At 40.9% G+C, this 17,191-nt stretch overlaps 1 protein-coding gene and 1 long non-coding RNA gene across 2 annotated transcripts in view; both read left to right on the top strand.

The window, feature by feature from the left end:
* Nucleotides 1-14,572, top strand: part of epas1b (endothelial PAS domain protein 1b) — a 49,556-nt gene extending 34,984 nt beyond the window's left edge. The window contains exons 7-16 of the mRNA XM_074647308.1: nucleotides 224-330; nucleotides 3,791-3,938; nucleotides 4,117-4,325; nucleotides 4,702-4,922; nucleotides 5,200-5,313; nucleotides 5,497-6,014; nucleotides 6,151-6,247; nucleotides 7,122-7,215; nucleotides 7,311-7,490; nucleotides 8,741-14,572. Coding sequence (XP_074503409.1) covers nucleotides 224-330; nucleotides 3,791-3,938; nucleotides 4,117-4,325; nucleotides 4,702-4,922; nucleotides 5,200-5,313; nucleotides 5,497-6,014; nucleotides 6,151-6,247; nucleotides 7,122-7,215; nucleotides 7,311-7,490; nucleotides 8,741-8,892 — 1,840 coding nt within the window. The 3' untranslated portion in view covers nucleotides 8,893-14,572. The remainder of the gene's footprint in view (nucleotides 1-223; nucleotides 331-3,790; nucleotides 3,939-4,116; nucleotides 4,326-4,701; nucleotides 4,923-5,199; nucleotides 5,314-5,496; nucleotides 6,015-6,150; nucleotides 6,248-7,121; nucleotides 7,216-7,310; nucleotides 7,491-8,740) is intronic.
* LOC141774558 (uncharacterized) lies at nucleotides 337-3,035 on the top strand. Its single transcript, XR_012595373.1, has 2 exons — nucleotides 337-1,146; nucleotides 1,197-3,035. It is a non-coding gene; the product is annotated as an uncharacterized LOC141774558 (long non-coding RNA).
* Nucleotides 14,573-17,191: the final 2,619 nt, after the last annotated feature.

The raw sequence follows: 17,191 nt of genomic DNA, 5'->3' as shown, positions 1-17,191 counted from the left end.
ACCAAACTCTGGTTCTAGAGAGAGACTTTCACCGTAGTTCTCCGACGCGCTTGACACACGGGAGAAGTTTCACTTGGTTCCAACCACTAGATGCCACTAAATCCTACACACTGCACCTTTAATAACATAAAATCTTGTGCGGTATTAAATGTGTGTGTGTGTGTGTGTGTGTGTGTGTGTGTGTGTGTGTGTGTGTGTGTGTGTGTGTGTGTGTGTGTTCCAGGGTATCAGAGTTGATGGGTTACTCTCCTGAGGATCTGCTGGGTCGGTCGGTCTACGACTTCTACCACGCCCTGGACTCAGACGGCGTCACCAAGAGCCACCACAACTGTAAGCTCACACACAACTCCCATGTATACACACTTAATAATAATTAATATGACTCCGTGCTGGCTAACTGTTGTTGTCTAAAGCCCCATTCGGACCTGATTAAAGGGTCATTTTGGTATTTGTCAATAGACTAGATTTTTCATCTGTTCAAAATGTACCTTAAAGGGAGATTTGTCAAGTATTTAATACTCAGCATTGAAATCATAACATGTCAAACTGCAGCCCAACAGGCAACAACAGCTGTCAGTGTGTCAGTGTGCTGACTTGACTATGACTTGCCCCCAAACTGCATGTGATTATCATAAAGTGGGCATGTCTGTAAAGGGGAGACTCGTGGGTACCCATAGAACCCATTTACATTCACATATCTTGAGGTCAGAGGTCAAGGGACCCCTTTGAAAATGGCCATACCAGTTTTTTCCTCTCCAAAATGTAGCGTAAGTTTGGAGCGTTATTTAACCTCCTTCATGACAAGCTAGTGTGACATGGTTGGTACCGATGGATTCATCAGGTTTCCTAGTTTCATATGATGCCAGTATCTTCACTCTAGCATCAATTAGCGTTTGAATTCATTTGCGTCTCGTTCAAAAAGAAGTCTCCTACTGAAAACCTGGCTATGTTGGTTTACTAATAACATTTGCCGTATGTTTACCAGGCTGTATTTCTTTGTCAAATATTCTTTTCATTTTTTTTTTTATGTGTGGTAAAAAACATTTGTGTCTGTTCGTGTGTGTGTGTGTGTGTGTGTGTGTGTGTATGATTCTCTCTGTATGTGTGTGTGTGTGTGTGTGTGTGTGTGTGTGTGTGTGTGTGTGCGTGTGTTTGTGTGTGTGTGTGTGTGTGTGTGTGTGTGTGTGTGTGTGCAGAGCATGGCGTGGTATTAAGATGTCTTTATTACATTAAACTCAGCCACTGATGTCCTGATGAGGTTTGTACTCTGGACAGGGGACCAGGTGGCCTCTATTACCTTCTAATGGCACTGTGAGTGTGTGTGTGTGTATGTGTGTGTGTGTGTGTGTGCGTGTGTGTGTGTGTGTGTGTGTGTGTGTGTGTGTCTGTTAACAAGCCTCTGAAGTGTCATGGCTTTCCTCTCCACTGACGGTACTACATCATTAGAAGCTCTAAACAGAGGAAAACTCGTCATTTACTTCCTTAAAACCACCGCTAACATCCCTCTTCCGCCCGACACCATCGCTCTCACAGAGCTAAAATTATTCTTCACTTTTTTAACATAAATTATACTTTATATTTTTCATGATTCTCATGTCCCCGGTGCACTTTACTTTTCTTTATAAAATCATTAATAGTTTTAACTTAATTGATTTAACACATTTCATCCGTTCATCGTGACACAATGAGAGGATTAATAAAACATTCCTGTTCATGATTTTATCATTATTACAGGATAAAATCATACATTGCTTTGTATATATTGATTATATATGATTATTATCACATCTATTTCTTATTCACTTTAGCATTTCTTATTACCTTTTTCTATTTAACCTCCATCTCCTCTTACTGCTGTTTTTCCTGGGGTGGTTCCTCTTCCTCACTGGGCCTTGGATCTTTTATATTTTGGAGGTGACTGATCAGCTGTCGGCGGACATACAGGCCGAATAATCAATGACCAGCATCATTTTCTATCATGACTGGTTCTGATTCTTTGCCTTTTTCTAGGCTTTCGGTAGCAAAATGGGCTTGTTGTAGTTCATCGTCCTCTTTTGTGCCTTTCTCATCCTGCTTTTGTGACTTATCCAGGCTGTTAAGTTATGATTGTTGGAGTAGGAGACGCATTCAAATTTATTTATATAATTTATTGATTTTCTGTATTTGTGCTTTCAAGTTTGTGCCCCCTCCATAGGTGGTGGGGCGCATGATGAATAGGATCTGCAACAGTTCAAATTTAAGGACCCTGAAACAACAGTCTGCATCTTATTTTTATATTATGTTTATTTTGCACTAAATTCTGAGCAACAGTGAACGCTGAATACTCTCTGGATTTTCATCTTATTTTGGAAAGAAGGCTGCGAGTCTGACATACTTTACCCGCTCGCTCTATGTGGTAAAGGTTAAAAGAGAAACCAAACTGAAGGCTTCTGCCTCTACAGTCGGTATCTTGAACTGACTTGAAAATGCGATTTTGGGACTCAGATTGTCTGCAGATGATGTGTTTTGTGGTCTTGTATGTGGGTGTTCTTCTACTCATCGGTGTCTACAGTCGTTATTTGGCTGTAATCTGCTGAGATAAAGAGCTCTCTATCTGTAACACACACACACACACATACACACACACAGAGACGAGCTGCTCTCACGGCCAACGTGACCAGCCTGTAAATCTGCACATGCTAACAGCTTTCTCTGCTACATGTAATATTGCCCTTAGTCCCACACACACACACACACACACACACATAGAGAGAGAGTCAGTGGCCTTGTGTACACTCTCTGACCACGACTCTGCTGCTTTCCCACGCCAGCGCTGAACTCTGGACTGCAGCCAGAACATCTCCTTCTCAGCTCAAAGTCAAACATCCCACTTTCTCCTGCTGACCAAAGTTTCACAGCCTCGTGCAGAATAAATGCATTAAACAATACAACAAATAATACAAAAAAAAAAAAAAAATTATACCTTTAAATAAAATAAATACATGGATATTAACAAAAACAATATTTAGATATTTAAATAACAAAATAAATTCATTGATATTAAAAAACAATTAGACATTTAAATAACAAAAGAATTACATTAAAAAATCAATTAAATAATTACACACTTAAACAATAAAATAAATATATTGATATTTAAAAAAAAATGTTTTAAATTAGATATTAAATAACTTAATTAATATATTAATATTAAATAATTAAATAATTTTTAAAAATGAAGTAATTAGACATTAAAATATCAAAAGAATACATGGATATTAAAAAGAATTAATATTAGACATTTAAATAAAAAAGTAAATACATGGATATTTAAAAAGCAATTAAATAATTAGAGATTTAAATAACAAAATAAATACATTGATATTTAAAAATAAATATTTAAAATAATTAGACATTCAAACGACAAACATGGATATTTAAAAAAAATATTTGTGCCTAAAGACTATATTTAGTATGATAAGGAAAAATGCCACAACATTTAATGTGATTGGTCAAAAGTCTTAAAATCTGGTATCGACATACTTTGGGAGACTATCTAACAGTATAACTTTTATCAATGGTCAAATTCATGATTTTTTAAAAATTAGGAAAAATGGTAAAATTGTGTTTATTAAATAACTTCCATATATACAGTATATTGTTTCACATGTGTGCAATCTTTGATATTCAACTTGTTATGAGTTCATAGATACAAAATACTAGTTCCATACCTGAGTTGTCTTAAGTCACCAAACACATCAGCTCATAACTCATATCTCTTTCCTACTTTTCTGTCTCTCTGTCTCTGCAGTGTGTTCTAAGGGTCAGGCAGTGAGCGGTAAGTATCGCATGCTGGCTAAGAACGGAGGCTACGTCTGGGTAGAGACCCAGGGAACTGTTATCTATAACAGCCGCAACTCCCAGCCCCAGTGCATCGTGTGCATAAACTACGTCCTCAGGTGAGCACCGTCATCCTTCACTTATGGCTAAAATATGTATACATAGTCAGGTTGAAAATGGTCCAAAAGTGTCATTAGATGTCTTAAAACTGTTATTTCATGTTAGCAGATTTACTGCTAAGTACAACCACTCTCTGCACACAAAACCAACTCTGCTCTTCCTTCTCTAAACCTGCAGTGACATCGAGGAGAAGTCGATGATTTTCTCCTTGAAGCAGACAGAATCCGTGTTCAAGCCTCACCACATGAACAGCTTCTTCAGCGCTGGAGGTGCAGGCGTGACCGGAGAGCCGGGAGACGCCCTCTTCACCAAACTCAAAGAGGAGCCGGAGGAGCTCGCACAGCTGGCTCCGACACCTGGAGACACGATCATCACCCTGGACTTCGGTCTGTAATGTTTGGGTCATTATGTTCACAATAATACCCTCTACAAAGGGATCATCACACCTAAACCATGGCAACTTACCAAAACTAAAGAAAAGAGGCTGTCTGTAAATGATCCCACTTTTTAAAATTGTGTTTGTAGTCAGTTATAGCCGTGTTTATATTAATTAACTGGTTTATGAAGTACATGAAGCATCATCATTGTTGCTATGGTTGCGGTTTAATATATTACTCACAGTTTAGGCACTGATTTTAACAGTTTTACCCTAATTTGATGCTATAAAAGCTACTTACTAGACATTTTGTTGCATTTACAGCCCCCTCATTTGCACAATGAGGCAGAAATGCATAAATCTAATTTCTGCTTCTTTATTTGCAGATCGTCCTCAGTTCGAGGAGCCCCAGCAGCCTGCAGGATACACCACGGTGTCTGCCGCAGCTATGCCCCCTCCGGGACCTCCGTCCTGGGCCAGCGAGAGCCACATGCCTGCCCCTCCGGCGTCAGGTCCAAGGGACATGGCTAACATGGCCGGTGCATTCACCGTGCAGCAGAATCCGCAGCCGGGCAGCGCCACGCCGAGCCTCAGCAGCTGCTCCACGGTGAGGACGAGACTGGAAGGAGTAATTAGTTAATGAGCGGGCGACTGGTGTTTGTTTCATAGTTTGTTCTCTCCGTGTTCAGTGAGGCCTAGGGGGTCAAAGGTCACTAACAGTGTGTGAGAATAACGTGGGTGGATATTTGGAAGGAGCAGGCTCCTAGCAGTGAATAGGGCCTTTGTCAAAACTCATCTCTTGCTCTTTGTTCCTTTCTTTCTCTTTGTTTTTACACCATTCTCTCTCTGTGTCTCGCCCCCGTCAATCCTCCTTCACCCAGCAGCCCAGCAGCCCAGGTGATTACTACAGCTCAGTGGACAGTGACCTGAAGGTGGAGCTGACTGAGAAGCTGCTTGCTCTGGACACGGAGGGCAAAAACAGTCCTGAAAACACTGACGTGCGTCTCTCATGAATATGATTATGTCTGTTATCAGTCCATTCATTTGATTTATGAGGCCTTGTTTACTGAATCTTGTCTTTCCTCGTCTTTTTTTCCCTTTTTGGGAAAAGCTTATTTTAACATCGGCGAGATTTGTCTTGATTTATTTTTAATAAACCATGCCATGTTTCTCTCTCCCAGAGGGACTTGAGTGACTTGGACCTGGAGACTCTGGCTCCGTACATTCCAATGGATGGCGAGGACTTCCAGCTGAATCCCATCATCCCAGAGTCGGAGCCCCTGGAGGGGGGATCCATGGGGAGCAGCAACAGCAGCCTGGTCAAATCCCAGCAGAGCTTCAGCAACATCGCCAGCCTCTTCCAGCCGCTGTCCTCCCCTCCTCAGCCACAAGGCCACTACCAGCACCAGCCTGCTGCGTCCTGGGCCGCCGGCGAGAAGAGAGGCTCCGGCCAGGGCGCCGTGGACCCCCGGGCTGGGTCTTACATACTTGGGCACATGCAGAGTCCCCCGTACCAGGCTCCAGCCAGCACCCCTCTGTCCTCCATGGGGGGCAGGCAGAATCTGCAGTGGCCCCCGGACCCCCTGTTAACCTACCAACAACAGCAAGGAGCCACCAAGACCTACCTGAGGGAAGCGCTATCAGGAGAGGAGCGCCCGTCCTGCCAGCAGAACGCGACGCGCCTCGTGCACAAACAGAGGTGAACTTAAAAACAACAACGCACTAGAGAGACTTTCATACCTAGCATACGTTCTCCAGACATTTCTACATGCTGTGATGATAACTGCAAATGAAAGTTATTATATGACATCAAATTTAAATGTGTGTGTGTGCAGGTCCATTGGTGATTTTGTACAGGCCTACAGAGACATGAGTCCAGCCAGAGTGGCCATGTCCAACAGCATCAAGCGCTCCTTCACTCAGATGTCTGTGGTGAGTTTCTCTGAAGAACCTTCAGTATTTATCATAAAATAATACTTATAATATATACAGGTAAACTGTAAGTACAAGAAACAGACTTCAAGTGCACACACTTTATTATCATGGCTGAATGATTAAAACCAAGACTTGTTTAACGTTGAGGAAGTGGAAGGTCAACAGTCTTGTTTTTTATTTTTTATTCAAATATTTTTATTGAAATTTGTTTGCAATTTTATGCAAACGTAACAAACACTGAACTTATTGCATAATGGTACCTTCACATTTTAACACACTTATACACAGACATAAGTTTTGTGCTTGTGGGGGGATATATAACTAAATAAATGATTAATAATAATAATCATCAATCAAAATAATAAAGAAAAAAAATAAATATATATATATATATGTATATGTATAAATATATATACATATATATATATGTGTATGTATAAATATATATACATATATATATGTATATGTATATGTATAAATATACATATATGTATATGTATAAATATGTTTTTAATTAAATAAAATAAGTAAAATAAAAATGATAATCAAGAAATTATGATAAAAAAATAATAAACATAATAATAATGTTTTTTTCTAGCTTATATATATATATATATATATACAGTATATATATAAATACAAATAATTAAAAAAAATACAATAAAAGAAAAAAATAATACAATAAAAAAAAAAAGAAAAAAAAAAGAAAATAATTACAAAACAAAATGTAAGTCTTGTCTTTTAATCATGTAGCCACAACAATAAATATTTAAAAACTCTTTAAAACTCGAACCTTTTTAAACAAAGTGTTGTGCCTTGACTTGTTTCGGGGGATTCACTCTGTTTTTGTGGACGTGTGATTGTGTTTCAGGGTGAAAGTACGCCGTCAGATCTCATATGGAAGAAGATGAGGGGTGACAGTTGTGCCGCCATGGATCGCTCCCTCAGCACAGGATCACTGGCAGGTATGAACTCCCCGTCGGTCCGTCTGTCCGTCTGTGTGAAAAACATCTGGTAATGTCACCTGTTCAACACCTGTACCTGTGTTTGTCTGTGTCAGCGTCAGAGATGATGGGGAGGATGATGCAGGGCGGCGTGTCTTCGTGTCTCGGCTCTCTGCAGCATCACCGGAAGTGTCAGTATCCAGGAAACGGGATAATAGGTGGTGCAAGCGAGAAAGCCTTCCCCCAAAAGAGCTGCAACTACACGTATAACATGCAGCCGTCCAACAAGAGCCAGGGTGAGCTGACCTGACTCTACTCTTTACTATCCACAGTGTTTCATCACTATGTAGTACTTTACATGTATCTGTTAATACACTAACATGTCCTTATCCGGTCATTTTAGTCTGTAATTGAGTCATTAAAGTTGTATTTCATTAAAACAAGAGAGACTTCCGATGTGGTAGGAGACAACAGCCAACTAGAAGGAGCTTTAAAGCAACATTAAAGTGAGCCAAACTCATGAAAACTTGACGAAGAAATAAACAGAGATGATAGTCCTGGCATGAAGGATATTGCATATGATGGATGTACTGACACGGCGAAGCCGGAGGTGATGCATGTCAGCGGCGAACAGGAGAACACGGAAGAAAGGCTGGGAGATACGCTTAAACTTTATTTTGTCGTCACATACAGTAAATTTGACCTCTACATTTAACCCGTCCTAAGCATTTTGGAGCAGTGGGCTGCACTTAAGACCCCGGTTCAGCGTCTCGCTCAAGGACACTTTGACATGCAAAGTGCGACGACTTGTAATCGAGGTGGAGGCATAACAATATACGGATACGTGGCGTCCCGGAGGGCTCTGAGGAAAACGACACAACAGGACTTTTGACTGATTTTGTTGGTTCATTACTGCAAATTCCAGATGACATCCGCATTGAAAGAGCACACCGCTCCGGATCGCCAAACTGAAAGGAAACGCTGCTCCCCCGAGAGCGATCATTGTCCGCTTCCTAGACTATCTGGTGCATGTAATACAGCAAGTATGGAAACAAAAGACATCTACTTCAATCAAGACTACACGACTGAGACACTAAAAAAGAGGAAACCGGTAAGTGGAGACACAGTCTCTGTATCCTGCACAGCTGAAAGTGTTTCTGGAGTCGGGGTCTAAGATGTTCACAACTTTTCTTTTTATATATATATTTAATGAACGTTGTTGGAGGGAGGCTGCGAACTCCTGATTTATACTCCTACCGCGGCAGATTGCGTGCAGCCAACCCGTTCTCACTCCCAACTCATCAAATACCGCCGTTTGGTCAGTGAAACCAACGCATGCAGGCACCCTTTAGCAACAGAATGTGATGAAAGTACGCATCTCTGTGTCTCTCCTCGAGCTCCGTCAACCATCTCTGCAGCTCTGCGGGAGCTTTTCCACTGAAGTATAACTTGGACATGAGAGCTTCATGGCCATCGACTGCTTCACTGTGATTGTTGTGCTCGTGACAACTAAATAGATGTTCTCTCCATTTCTGTCCTCTTCCAGGTATCGCTAGTCGTTTGCTGGGCCATTCGTTCGAGTCCTCCTGTCTGCCGCAGTTGACCCGTTACGACTGCGAGGTCAACGTCCCGCTGCAGGGCAGCCTGCACCTCCTCCAGGGCTGCGACCTGCTGAGAGCCCTGGACCAGGCCTCCTAGAGCCCCCAGGTTCACAATCTACCATAGACCTGGACTTACTCCCCCGAGACTTAGTCTTTACCTTCGTACCTCTGGGCCTCCTGAGAGCCCCGAGGCTAAGCTACCTATAGGGAATGGTATCCATAACCACATCCTGCCTTATATAGCTTCTATGGCTCCACCCCACGCCTCTGAAACCGGTCGCTTTATAGACCTAGACCGTCTAAACAAGCTGAGATATCAGGGTTAAGCCACTTACACCCCTTTTTCCTCCAGCGACAACCACACATATGATCATACAGGGTCACGTGGTTACAAAAGGTCAATGCGGGACGATTAGCTAACAGTTAAAATGATGCGACACTCTGTCCATGTTTTGAATTTATCGCCGGTCATCGGGTTTGGTGTTGAGACACACGAGCTGAACCCGGGTCTTTGATGTAAAAGGGGTTATTAGTGGTCAAACCTCCAACCTGTGTGTCATCCAGACCCGGTCTCCGTCACATGACCTACACCCCGATATGAACTCTATGCAGCTCAGTTCCCAGACTTCTCTTTATCTGCTAACTCCTTTAGCTCAGAGGAGACGTATTATACTACCTAAACACTGTGTTCTTTCACTTCCTATATTTTACCAGCAATTAGACCCAGCCCACTTCCCCAGTCCCAGTCGAAGCCTCAAACAAGAGTTGGTCTTCATGAACCGGTTCTGAATTATAGCATGCTGCCCAAAAAGAGCTGACTGAGAAGATACAGCTCCCAAATCACATACTGCTACACATTTAACTTGTACATGGCAATATAGAGGATATTTCTACTGCAGATAAAGATGTTTTTCTTTCTTTTCTTTCGTCATATTTAAGTTTTATTTCATTCTCTAAAGAAAAGCTGAGCCTCAGAATCAGAATAAAAGTGAGACCCAGGCCTTTCCCACATAACACTGACGTACTTGCACCCGATCGACTGTTATCAGCTCATTAAATGTCCGTTATCAGTCGTTATAATCCTCATAGATGTGGGTCAGTAGGGGCCTGCTACACCTACTACGTTGTGAAAGTGAAAGCGACACATTCTAACAACTGAATGAAACATTATGTTTTGAACACAAACAATATAAATAACAAAAGAAGATATCGCTGTCATCTTCTTTTATTCCTTCTTTCAGTGATCGACCATGTGAATTGATGATAAAACCTACTGGTGGGTGTAGTGGGCCCCAACTGACCCACATCTCTGAGGCTGATAACGGCCATTTAATGAGCTGATTACAGTCTAACCGGCTGCTTCAACCTGCAGGATTCTGATTCTCTCAACCGGTTCACAGTAGCATTACTTCTGTTTGGGTCAACATTAATAACATATTATATTGTTATTTTATTTTAGTTATATTATATTGAACTTGATTGAACTGAGACATTTTAGCTTCTATCGTTTTTTTTCATCCAAATCTACGGGATACTTTACTGCTTCTCATTTATTTCGGATGTTCTTACTCTACCTACCAGTCTTTTATTTTTTGGTGTCTGACTCACAGACACACTAATAAACATATATTGCAAAACATGTACTCTATACTGTAAGTTGAATATTGTTAAGTGTTTTCTTTTCTTCTTAAATCTGTCCTTGATTTATCTAAAGATGTTTTGACTCAGTGGAGTCGGGTTAGTAGCTTGTGTGACTACAGTTTTTTTCTTATTGTTCTATTATTATTTTATTGAGCTAAAGCTTCTATAGTCAGCAGCAAAGCTACAGTAGCCTTATTCACCAAACACTGTAAGACTTCATGTGATTGTAGACTTAGACACACTACACACTATACAGAAACCCATAAGAATCGGCGGTGTGCACAGACTGTCTTAAGGATGAATAAGGGGGCAACTCTCCTCAATGCAAGTTTCACTTTGAGCTTTAATTTTTGCCCTTAATGCTGAAGTAGGCGGATTAGAGCAAATATGATTTAAAAAAAAGTTATTTTTATAAAACGGTCGCTATATCGTGACAGTAGTACATGAAACACATGTTCCTCTGTGTCCTCCGGTGTCCTCTGGTGCTCCTAACGGTATCTGCAAGATTTCACAGACCGGAGGAAAACAAGCAGTAAGATCTGATCTGAGGTCTGCTGTCCAGCTGCCGTCTATGAGAGTCGGCTGTCAATCACTCGCGAACTCCGACCAAACGGTCAAACTAGGCAGCGCTGATCAAACATGAAACAATATTCTGTTAAGATAATGCCTATTTCTCGCCTCAAATGTTTTTGGAATCATCTTGTAGTGCACGGTTTAGCTGTCAAATGAGAAAGTTTATGACCCAGCAGCCATTGTGAAATCTAGATTTTTTAAAGTCTGAAAACAGAGCCATTAGGAGGTGCAGAAGTCTAGTTTTCTCTCAGAACACTTGAATTACAAAAGGTTACTGAAAGGTTATTATGGAACTTTTGCCCAATGATGCCAAAATGTATACTGCCTACTGAAGCTTTAAGTGTTTTAGGCTTCTTCGTAACTACAGATTAAGTATATTTTTGCTTGTCTTTGTCACATGCACACTATGTGCTTTTACATTTTTCTACCATACCAAGTGGTTTTCTTGCCGGATCTTAAGTCAGTGACCATGACGTTTTAATTATTACGGCTTAAATACGCATTGATTTTGTGGGATAAATACGAATTACAGTGCATTTCTTTCGTAGATACAGTATAGCTACGAACGGTGTATGATACCAGCCTGATCTGCAGGATATTTGGGGGGATGTGAAAGGCATTTGAGCCAATCATGGGGGGCAAATCAGAAGTGCACTAGGAAGGATCAGAAGGGCCAATCAGAGAGCCTCTTGAGTAGGCTGAATTGTTATTAAGGCTCCTCAGAGCCAAAAAAGGTTCCCTGAGCAGCTCTAGGAACCTCAGTTGCCCCTTTGTTTTGCTATTAGTGCAAGACTAAACGTGTACATAGCAGCATTAGTGGCCTTAGCTTCAGTGCAGTACAGCAGCCTGTGAAGTGACTTGAAAGTGTATTTATTATTCTTTAAGATTAGGCCAGTTTATCTTGTAATTCACGACATGGAGTGGCTGCCGATATTATTAGTCAACTAGGAGTAAGTTTTTATTTTCACCCAAATGATGTCAGTAATCTCTGTTCTCTCCTTTCCTGTATTTTTCTTAATCTCACTCTATGTTTTGAGGTAATCGTCTTTGTGTGGTGACCACTTAAAAAGTCTGAATTATAGAGCTTTGTTCACATATACGTTACGTATTTAAAGACAAACCTGGTGTTGAAGATAGTGTTTATATGTTCTGGTACTTTGTCCTTATCTCCCCCTTGTAGATGCAGACGGATCAGATCCCTCGCAGTGCTGTTTCCTTTCGTGTTGTTTTGTTTCTCCAGAGTTTTATCCTTAAATATCCCTTAAATATCTGTTGGCTGGGCAGTTCTCTTTTTATTCTCGCTTTAAGACGATAAAACAACAAAAAAAACAAAAAAAAAAGGAAAAAAAAGTTCACATTAAAGATCAGTTTCAGATATGTAGCATTTAAATATTGTAAAGAAGGTGAAGTTGCCACATAATTAATCAGTTTTCAAGTTGCATATATAAAAGCAATGGTGTGTCATAGACCATGTATGTGTCCTTTTAGAACTTGTATCACATCCCTCGGATCCTAACACTATATTTTTTATGTTTTTTATGTCGTGCTGAAATTGTCTTTAAAGTTCATTTCGATCCTCGTAACGTGCCTTATGGTTGTCTCAACACAGTTTACCCTTCAAGAGCACAGTTTGTTCCCTGCAACCTGTAGATGACTTCCTCTGACTCCTCACACCTCAACTGCTAGCAAGCTAGCAGAGCCTGATATTAATGTGAAATTATACACCAGATTCGACTGTAATTAGCTTATTAAACGCGCATTATCAGTCGTTATAAGCCTCATAGGTCAGTAGTACAACTACTAAGTTGTAAAAGTGAAAGCGAAACTTAAAAGCAACACGTTGTGAAACTGAATGCAAACAAAACAGCTTCTGTAGGTTTAGGAAACAAAATCACTTAGTTAAGTTAAGGGGAAAATATTGTGTTTTGGCTTAAAATAACTACGTTTGGAAAGTGAAAGTGAAACTTTACGTTGTGAACATAAAGACAACTACACGTTGTTGGTTCCACACAGGATGCTAATCCTGGTCTCCTGGTGAAACTACTGTGTTTTGTGTCCCTTCCATCGCCCCGACCTCCTCCTCATATGGAGGGTCATGGTGTCTGACTTCCACTTCTGCTCCTGTCATAAGCAACACGTTCTCACTCCCAACTCGTCAAGTACCGCCGTTTGGTCGACGCCCCTGGTGTGAAACTAAAAGTAACGTTGACTTATTTGGACACGTCAGTCTTTAGTCACATAACTTTTCAGAATCATCAGATCTGTGAGTGACGTGAGTCAGTAGTCACGTGACTCATTAGTATCGTCGGTAGTCACGTGAGTCGTTAGTATTATTAGTCACGTGAGTCGTTAGTATCGTCAGCCCCGAGTTACGTGAGTAATTAGTATCGTCAGCCCCGTAAATTATGTGAGTCGTTAGTATCGTCAGCCCTGTGAGTCACTTGAGTCACGTGAGTCGTTAGTATTATTAGTCACGTGAGTCGTTAGTATCGTCAGCCCCGAGTTACGTGAGTAATTAGTATCGTCAGCCCCGTAAATTATGTGAGTCGTTAGTATCGTCAGCCCTGTGAGTCACTTGAGTCACGTGAGTCGTTAGTATCATCAGTCCCGTCAGTCGCTAGTATCGTCATTCCTGTGAGTCATGTGAGTTGCTAATATCGTCAGTCCAAAAGTAACACTAGAGGGGTACGCCGTGCGTCGGTCTCTGATGCCGAGGGGCACTGACCAAACGGTGGTATTTGACGAGTTGGGAGTGAGAACGTGTCGACATGGAGGAAGAACGGCACCTCAGATGGACTTTTTAGCAACTGATGAGATTTGAACTAAATTGGGTTAATGTATGTGAAAAGAGTTGGCTGCATGGAAGTTACATAATATAAATCTAGGCAGAGGGGAGGTCCCGCTCACGTTTTTAAGCCAGCGTCTGCTGCACTAGCTTCAACCAGACCATTTAAAATGGTTTAAAAAATGAAAAATGTATACAGCTAGTCATTTAAATCGAGATAAAACAATTGTTACACATTGTTTTATCATTGCTAAAATAAAGAAATGTTCCAGTAGATATTCATTTATGTTAGAATAGTTGACCTGAGGAACAGGTGTCAGAATAAAGACAACTCTCTGTGAGGATAAAAGCTAAAGCTAGTAGCACAGATGCTAACCCCCAAAAATGGGCGGGGCTTCAGCTCCCTATTTAAACCCTATAGAAGGCGTATCACCAGTCCTAGCGCTCTACACGCTGTGCTGCTTGAAGGGTTTTACAGTTAATCCACTCATTCACTGCACTTCCTCTTTAAAGACGATATCAGCATCTCGTGTCTAAACAGGGTTTTTGTTTTTCCTCATGAGATCCATGTTCAGCTACTTGTATTCTGTTTTCGTCAGTGTCATAAAGTACAGTTATATTAGCTGATCCTGCTTTTTTTTTAATATGCTATAAATCCATATTGATCTTATTATTATCATATATTGTTCTCATTGTTATTACTATATGGGGAATTAAGAAGTTTGTGTTTCTGCACTGATATCTTATTATTATTAAAGCATACTGATCTTACCCTCCCTCTCCGGCTTCACGTGTGGTTTATTGTCATTTTAGTTTACATCACGGTTTATGTTCTGATTAAAAGATTGTTAGCAGTTGTGATGGAGGAACTCATTAATTAACAATCAAAGATTTTCCACTAAAAGGTTTGGGCTGTCAGTGTTGCAGACTTGGCGACTTTCTCGCTAGATTTAGGGACTTCTAAAATGCAACAAGTCAACTGTGATTGATTCAGAGATTTAGAGGTGCTCATATTGTTCTACTTTATTATCATTTAATATAATATAACATGCACTGTCTTTGTAACCCGTAACACTGAGTGTCAATGTGAGAAATGGAAAACGAAAAGTCCTCTTTTTTTTATTCTTTTTGATGAGAGTCTGGTCTGCTTCCCCACTCCACGGAAAACATTTTTCAAAGCTTTAACTCCACCTTCGTATTGTGCTTAATGTTTTTGTCTTGGGATTGTGACGCACATCCTGTATTAGACTTGGACAGACTGGCAAAGAAAGAAAAGACACAGCGTCTCCCACCACGTATGCTCTCCCAAGTACTGGATTTGGTGGTTTTGGCATTTTCAGGATTGAATTGAATATAAAAAGAAGCAAACAAACACAAAGTCGAGAGAGTGAAGAGACTTTAGGTATGGATTAATCATCCCTGACACTCAAAAACAACATCACTGACAAAAGGCGTAAAGCGTCTGTGGACGGGAGAAGCAGAAAAATGCATTTTAGCTACCTACTGTAAAAAAAATCAATATCAGTTTAAGTGTACGGTATATTTAGAATATTTTTCACCGCTTTACCTCCCCGTCAGACAGCACTTTCTGACGGGGAACTGAAGCCGTTATATCGCTCTCTTCAAAGCCACCAGACTCCATTCACAAAAACAGTAATTTTCCCTCTCAGAACAGAGGAGTTGCTGGTCTATCGCTGCATCCATCGGTTGGTTAGTTTGTGTTATTGTGTGACTTTCTGATCTGAACTAACGTGGCGTCCACAGCAGTACGTTGCTTAGCTTCCTGCCGCTACTCCTGTCTGCTTCTCCAAACTGGGAGCAGTTACTGTATTAATACACTGACTATAAGGATGTATATATACTGTACATGTAGCAGCGTCATCATGAGGAAACCTAAGTCAGGTAGAAGGACTTGAAGGGAAAATAGCTTATTGACACTAAAACATACTTTGACCAAAATGTGACTGTTTGGATTTGAATACATCAGGAAAATCACAGGATGATATAGAAACCTAAAATATTAATAATTATGGACTCGCCCTTTAAAAGATAAACAATGCCAAGAATAAGGCCTTTCATCACTTCTGGTAAACCGGATCCCAACACAGAGAATGATGGGAAATCTGGGAAAGTGCTGGCAGAGGGTGTAGTGCTTTATAGTTGCTATAGTTTATAGTTTTTTTTGTGGGGGTTTTTGTGCTTCTTCCTTCCTCTACAGGAATACAGGAACCCAAACTGCGTGGGCACACAAAAGCAGGCATGTTGGACATTCAGACAAAAATGTAGGAAAATACTCTCACACGTCTTCCATCCCTTTGTTCCAGCTGATTCAGAGCCTTTTGTTTCCTTCAGGTGGGGAGTCAGGGAAACCAAACCGAGCAGCTTCCTCTTGTCTTTATCCAGTCTCTGCTGCGGTCAAACAACTCATGCTGCACCAAAACCTTCTGAAAGCATCCGTGAACTAACCCAGTCGATTCTCTGACCAACCTCTGCCTTTCTGTCCTCTCATATGTCTGTCTGTCCTTTGGGACCTCAGCATGTTCTCAGGACAGTTGTCCATAACGCTGATCCAAGGACAGTTTGTTTGTGTTTTGGTCCAGTTCCAGGACACCGAGCTGCTCTGACCTCCAGCTGTAAACAAACATCCAGTTTCCCATGTTGGAACCAGAGCTGTTTGGATTCTAACATGTGATTGTCCGGTCGTAAGGCTTACATTCACACATGTGCGAATGTAAGCAAATGTGGGCGGTGCTAAGTGGGGTCAGCAACACACTTCTTTGCTACTGGTTGAGGCTGCGACTTCACCGGTCAAAGTTCACATTTAGAGTTGAACTCCACGCTACGGAAGCCCTGAAAGGCAAGCTAGAATTTATTTTTTTCTGGTGATCCACATTTTTAAGTCTGATCTAAATTATTTTTTCTCCTGTGTTTATGACTTAAGAACAGCCGGAATATTTTTTTGCTGGGATAATCTTTCTAAGTCTCTTTTTTTTTGGTCTGTGAAACAGGAAGAAAAAATGTTTTTTTCAGGCAGATTTTTTTAAGTTCCTTTTTTTCCTGTCTGAAAACAAGTGACATTTTTTTTTTTACTTAAAGTTATTTTTTTTGGCCTCTGTAGGAAAAAAGATACAACCCAGGTTAAGTCAGTAAATGTCAGTATATGGGTGCTCTACAGTTGGAGCGTCCGCCCAACGGCCGGCTTGACACGTTACCGCAATACGATAACGTTTCCTGTCCATGACAGAGTTAGCATGCAGCTTTAGCCGTGATGTCTAGCTCTGCTTTTCTTGTCAATGTGTGAAACCTAAAGTGTTTCCAGCCTTTACTGGATGTGTCGTGTTTACCACGCTGGATTTAACATGTGAGGGTGCAGGTCGTATCCACGCAGACCCTCCAC

This window comes from Sebastes fasciatus, chromosome 9 (assembly GCF_043250625.1).
Source record: "Sebastes fasciatus isolate fSebFas1 chromosome 9, fSebFas1.pri, whole genome shotgun sequence".
NCBI classification, from domain to species: Eukaryota; Metazoa; Chordata; class Actinopteri; order Perciformes; family Sebastidae; genus Sebastes; species Sebastes fasciatus.
Note: the sequence above shows the minus strand (reverse complement) of the source record. Positions and strands in the feature narration are given on the sequence as shown.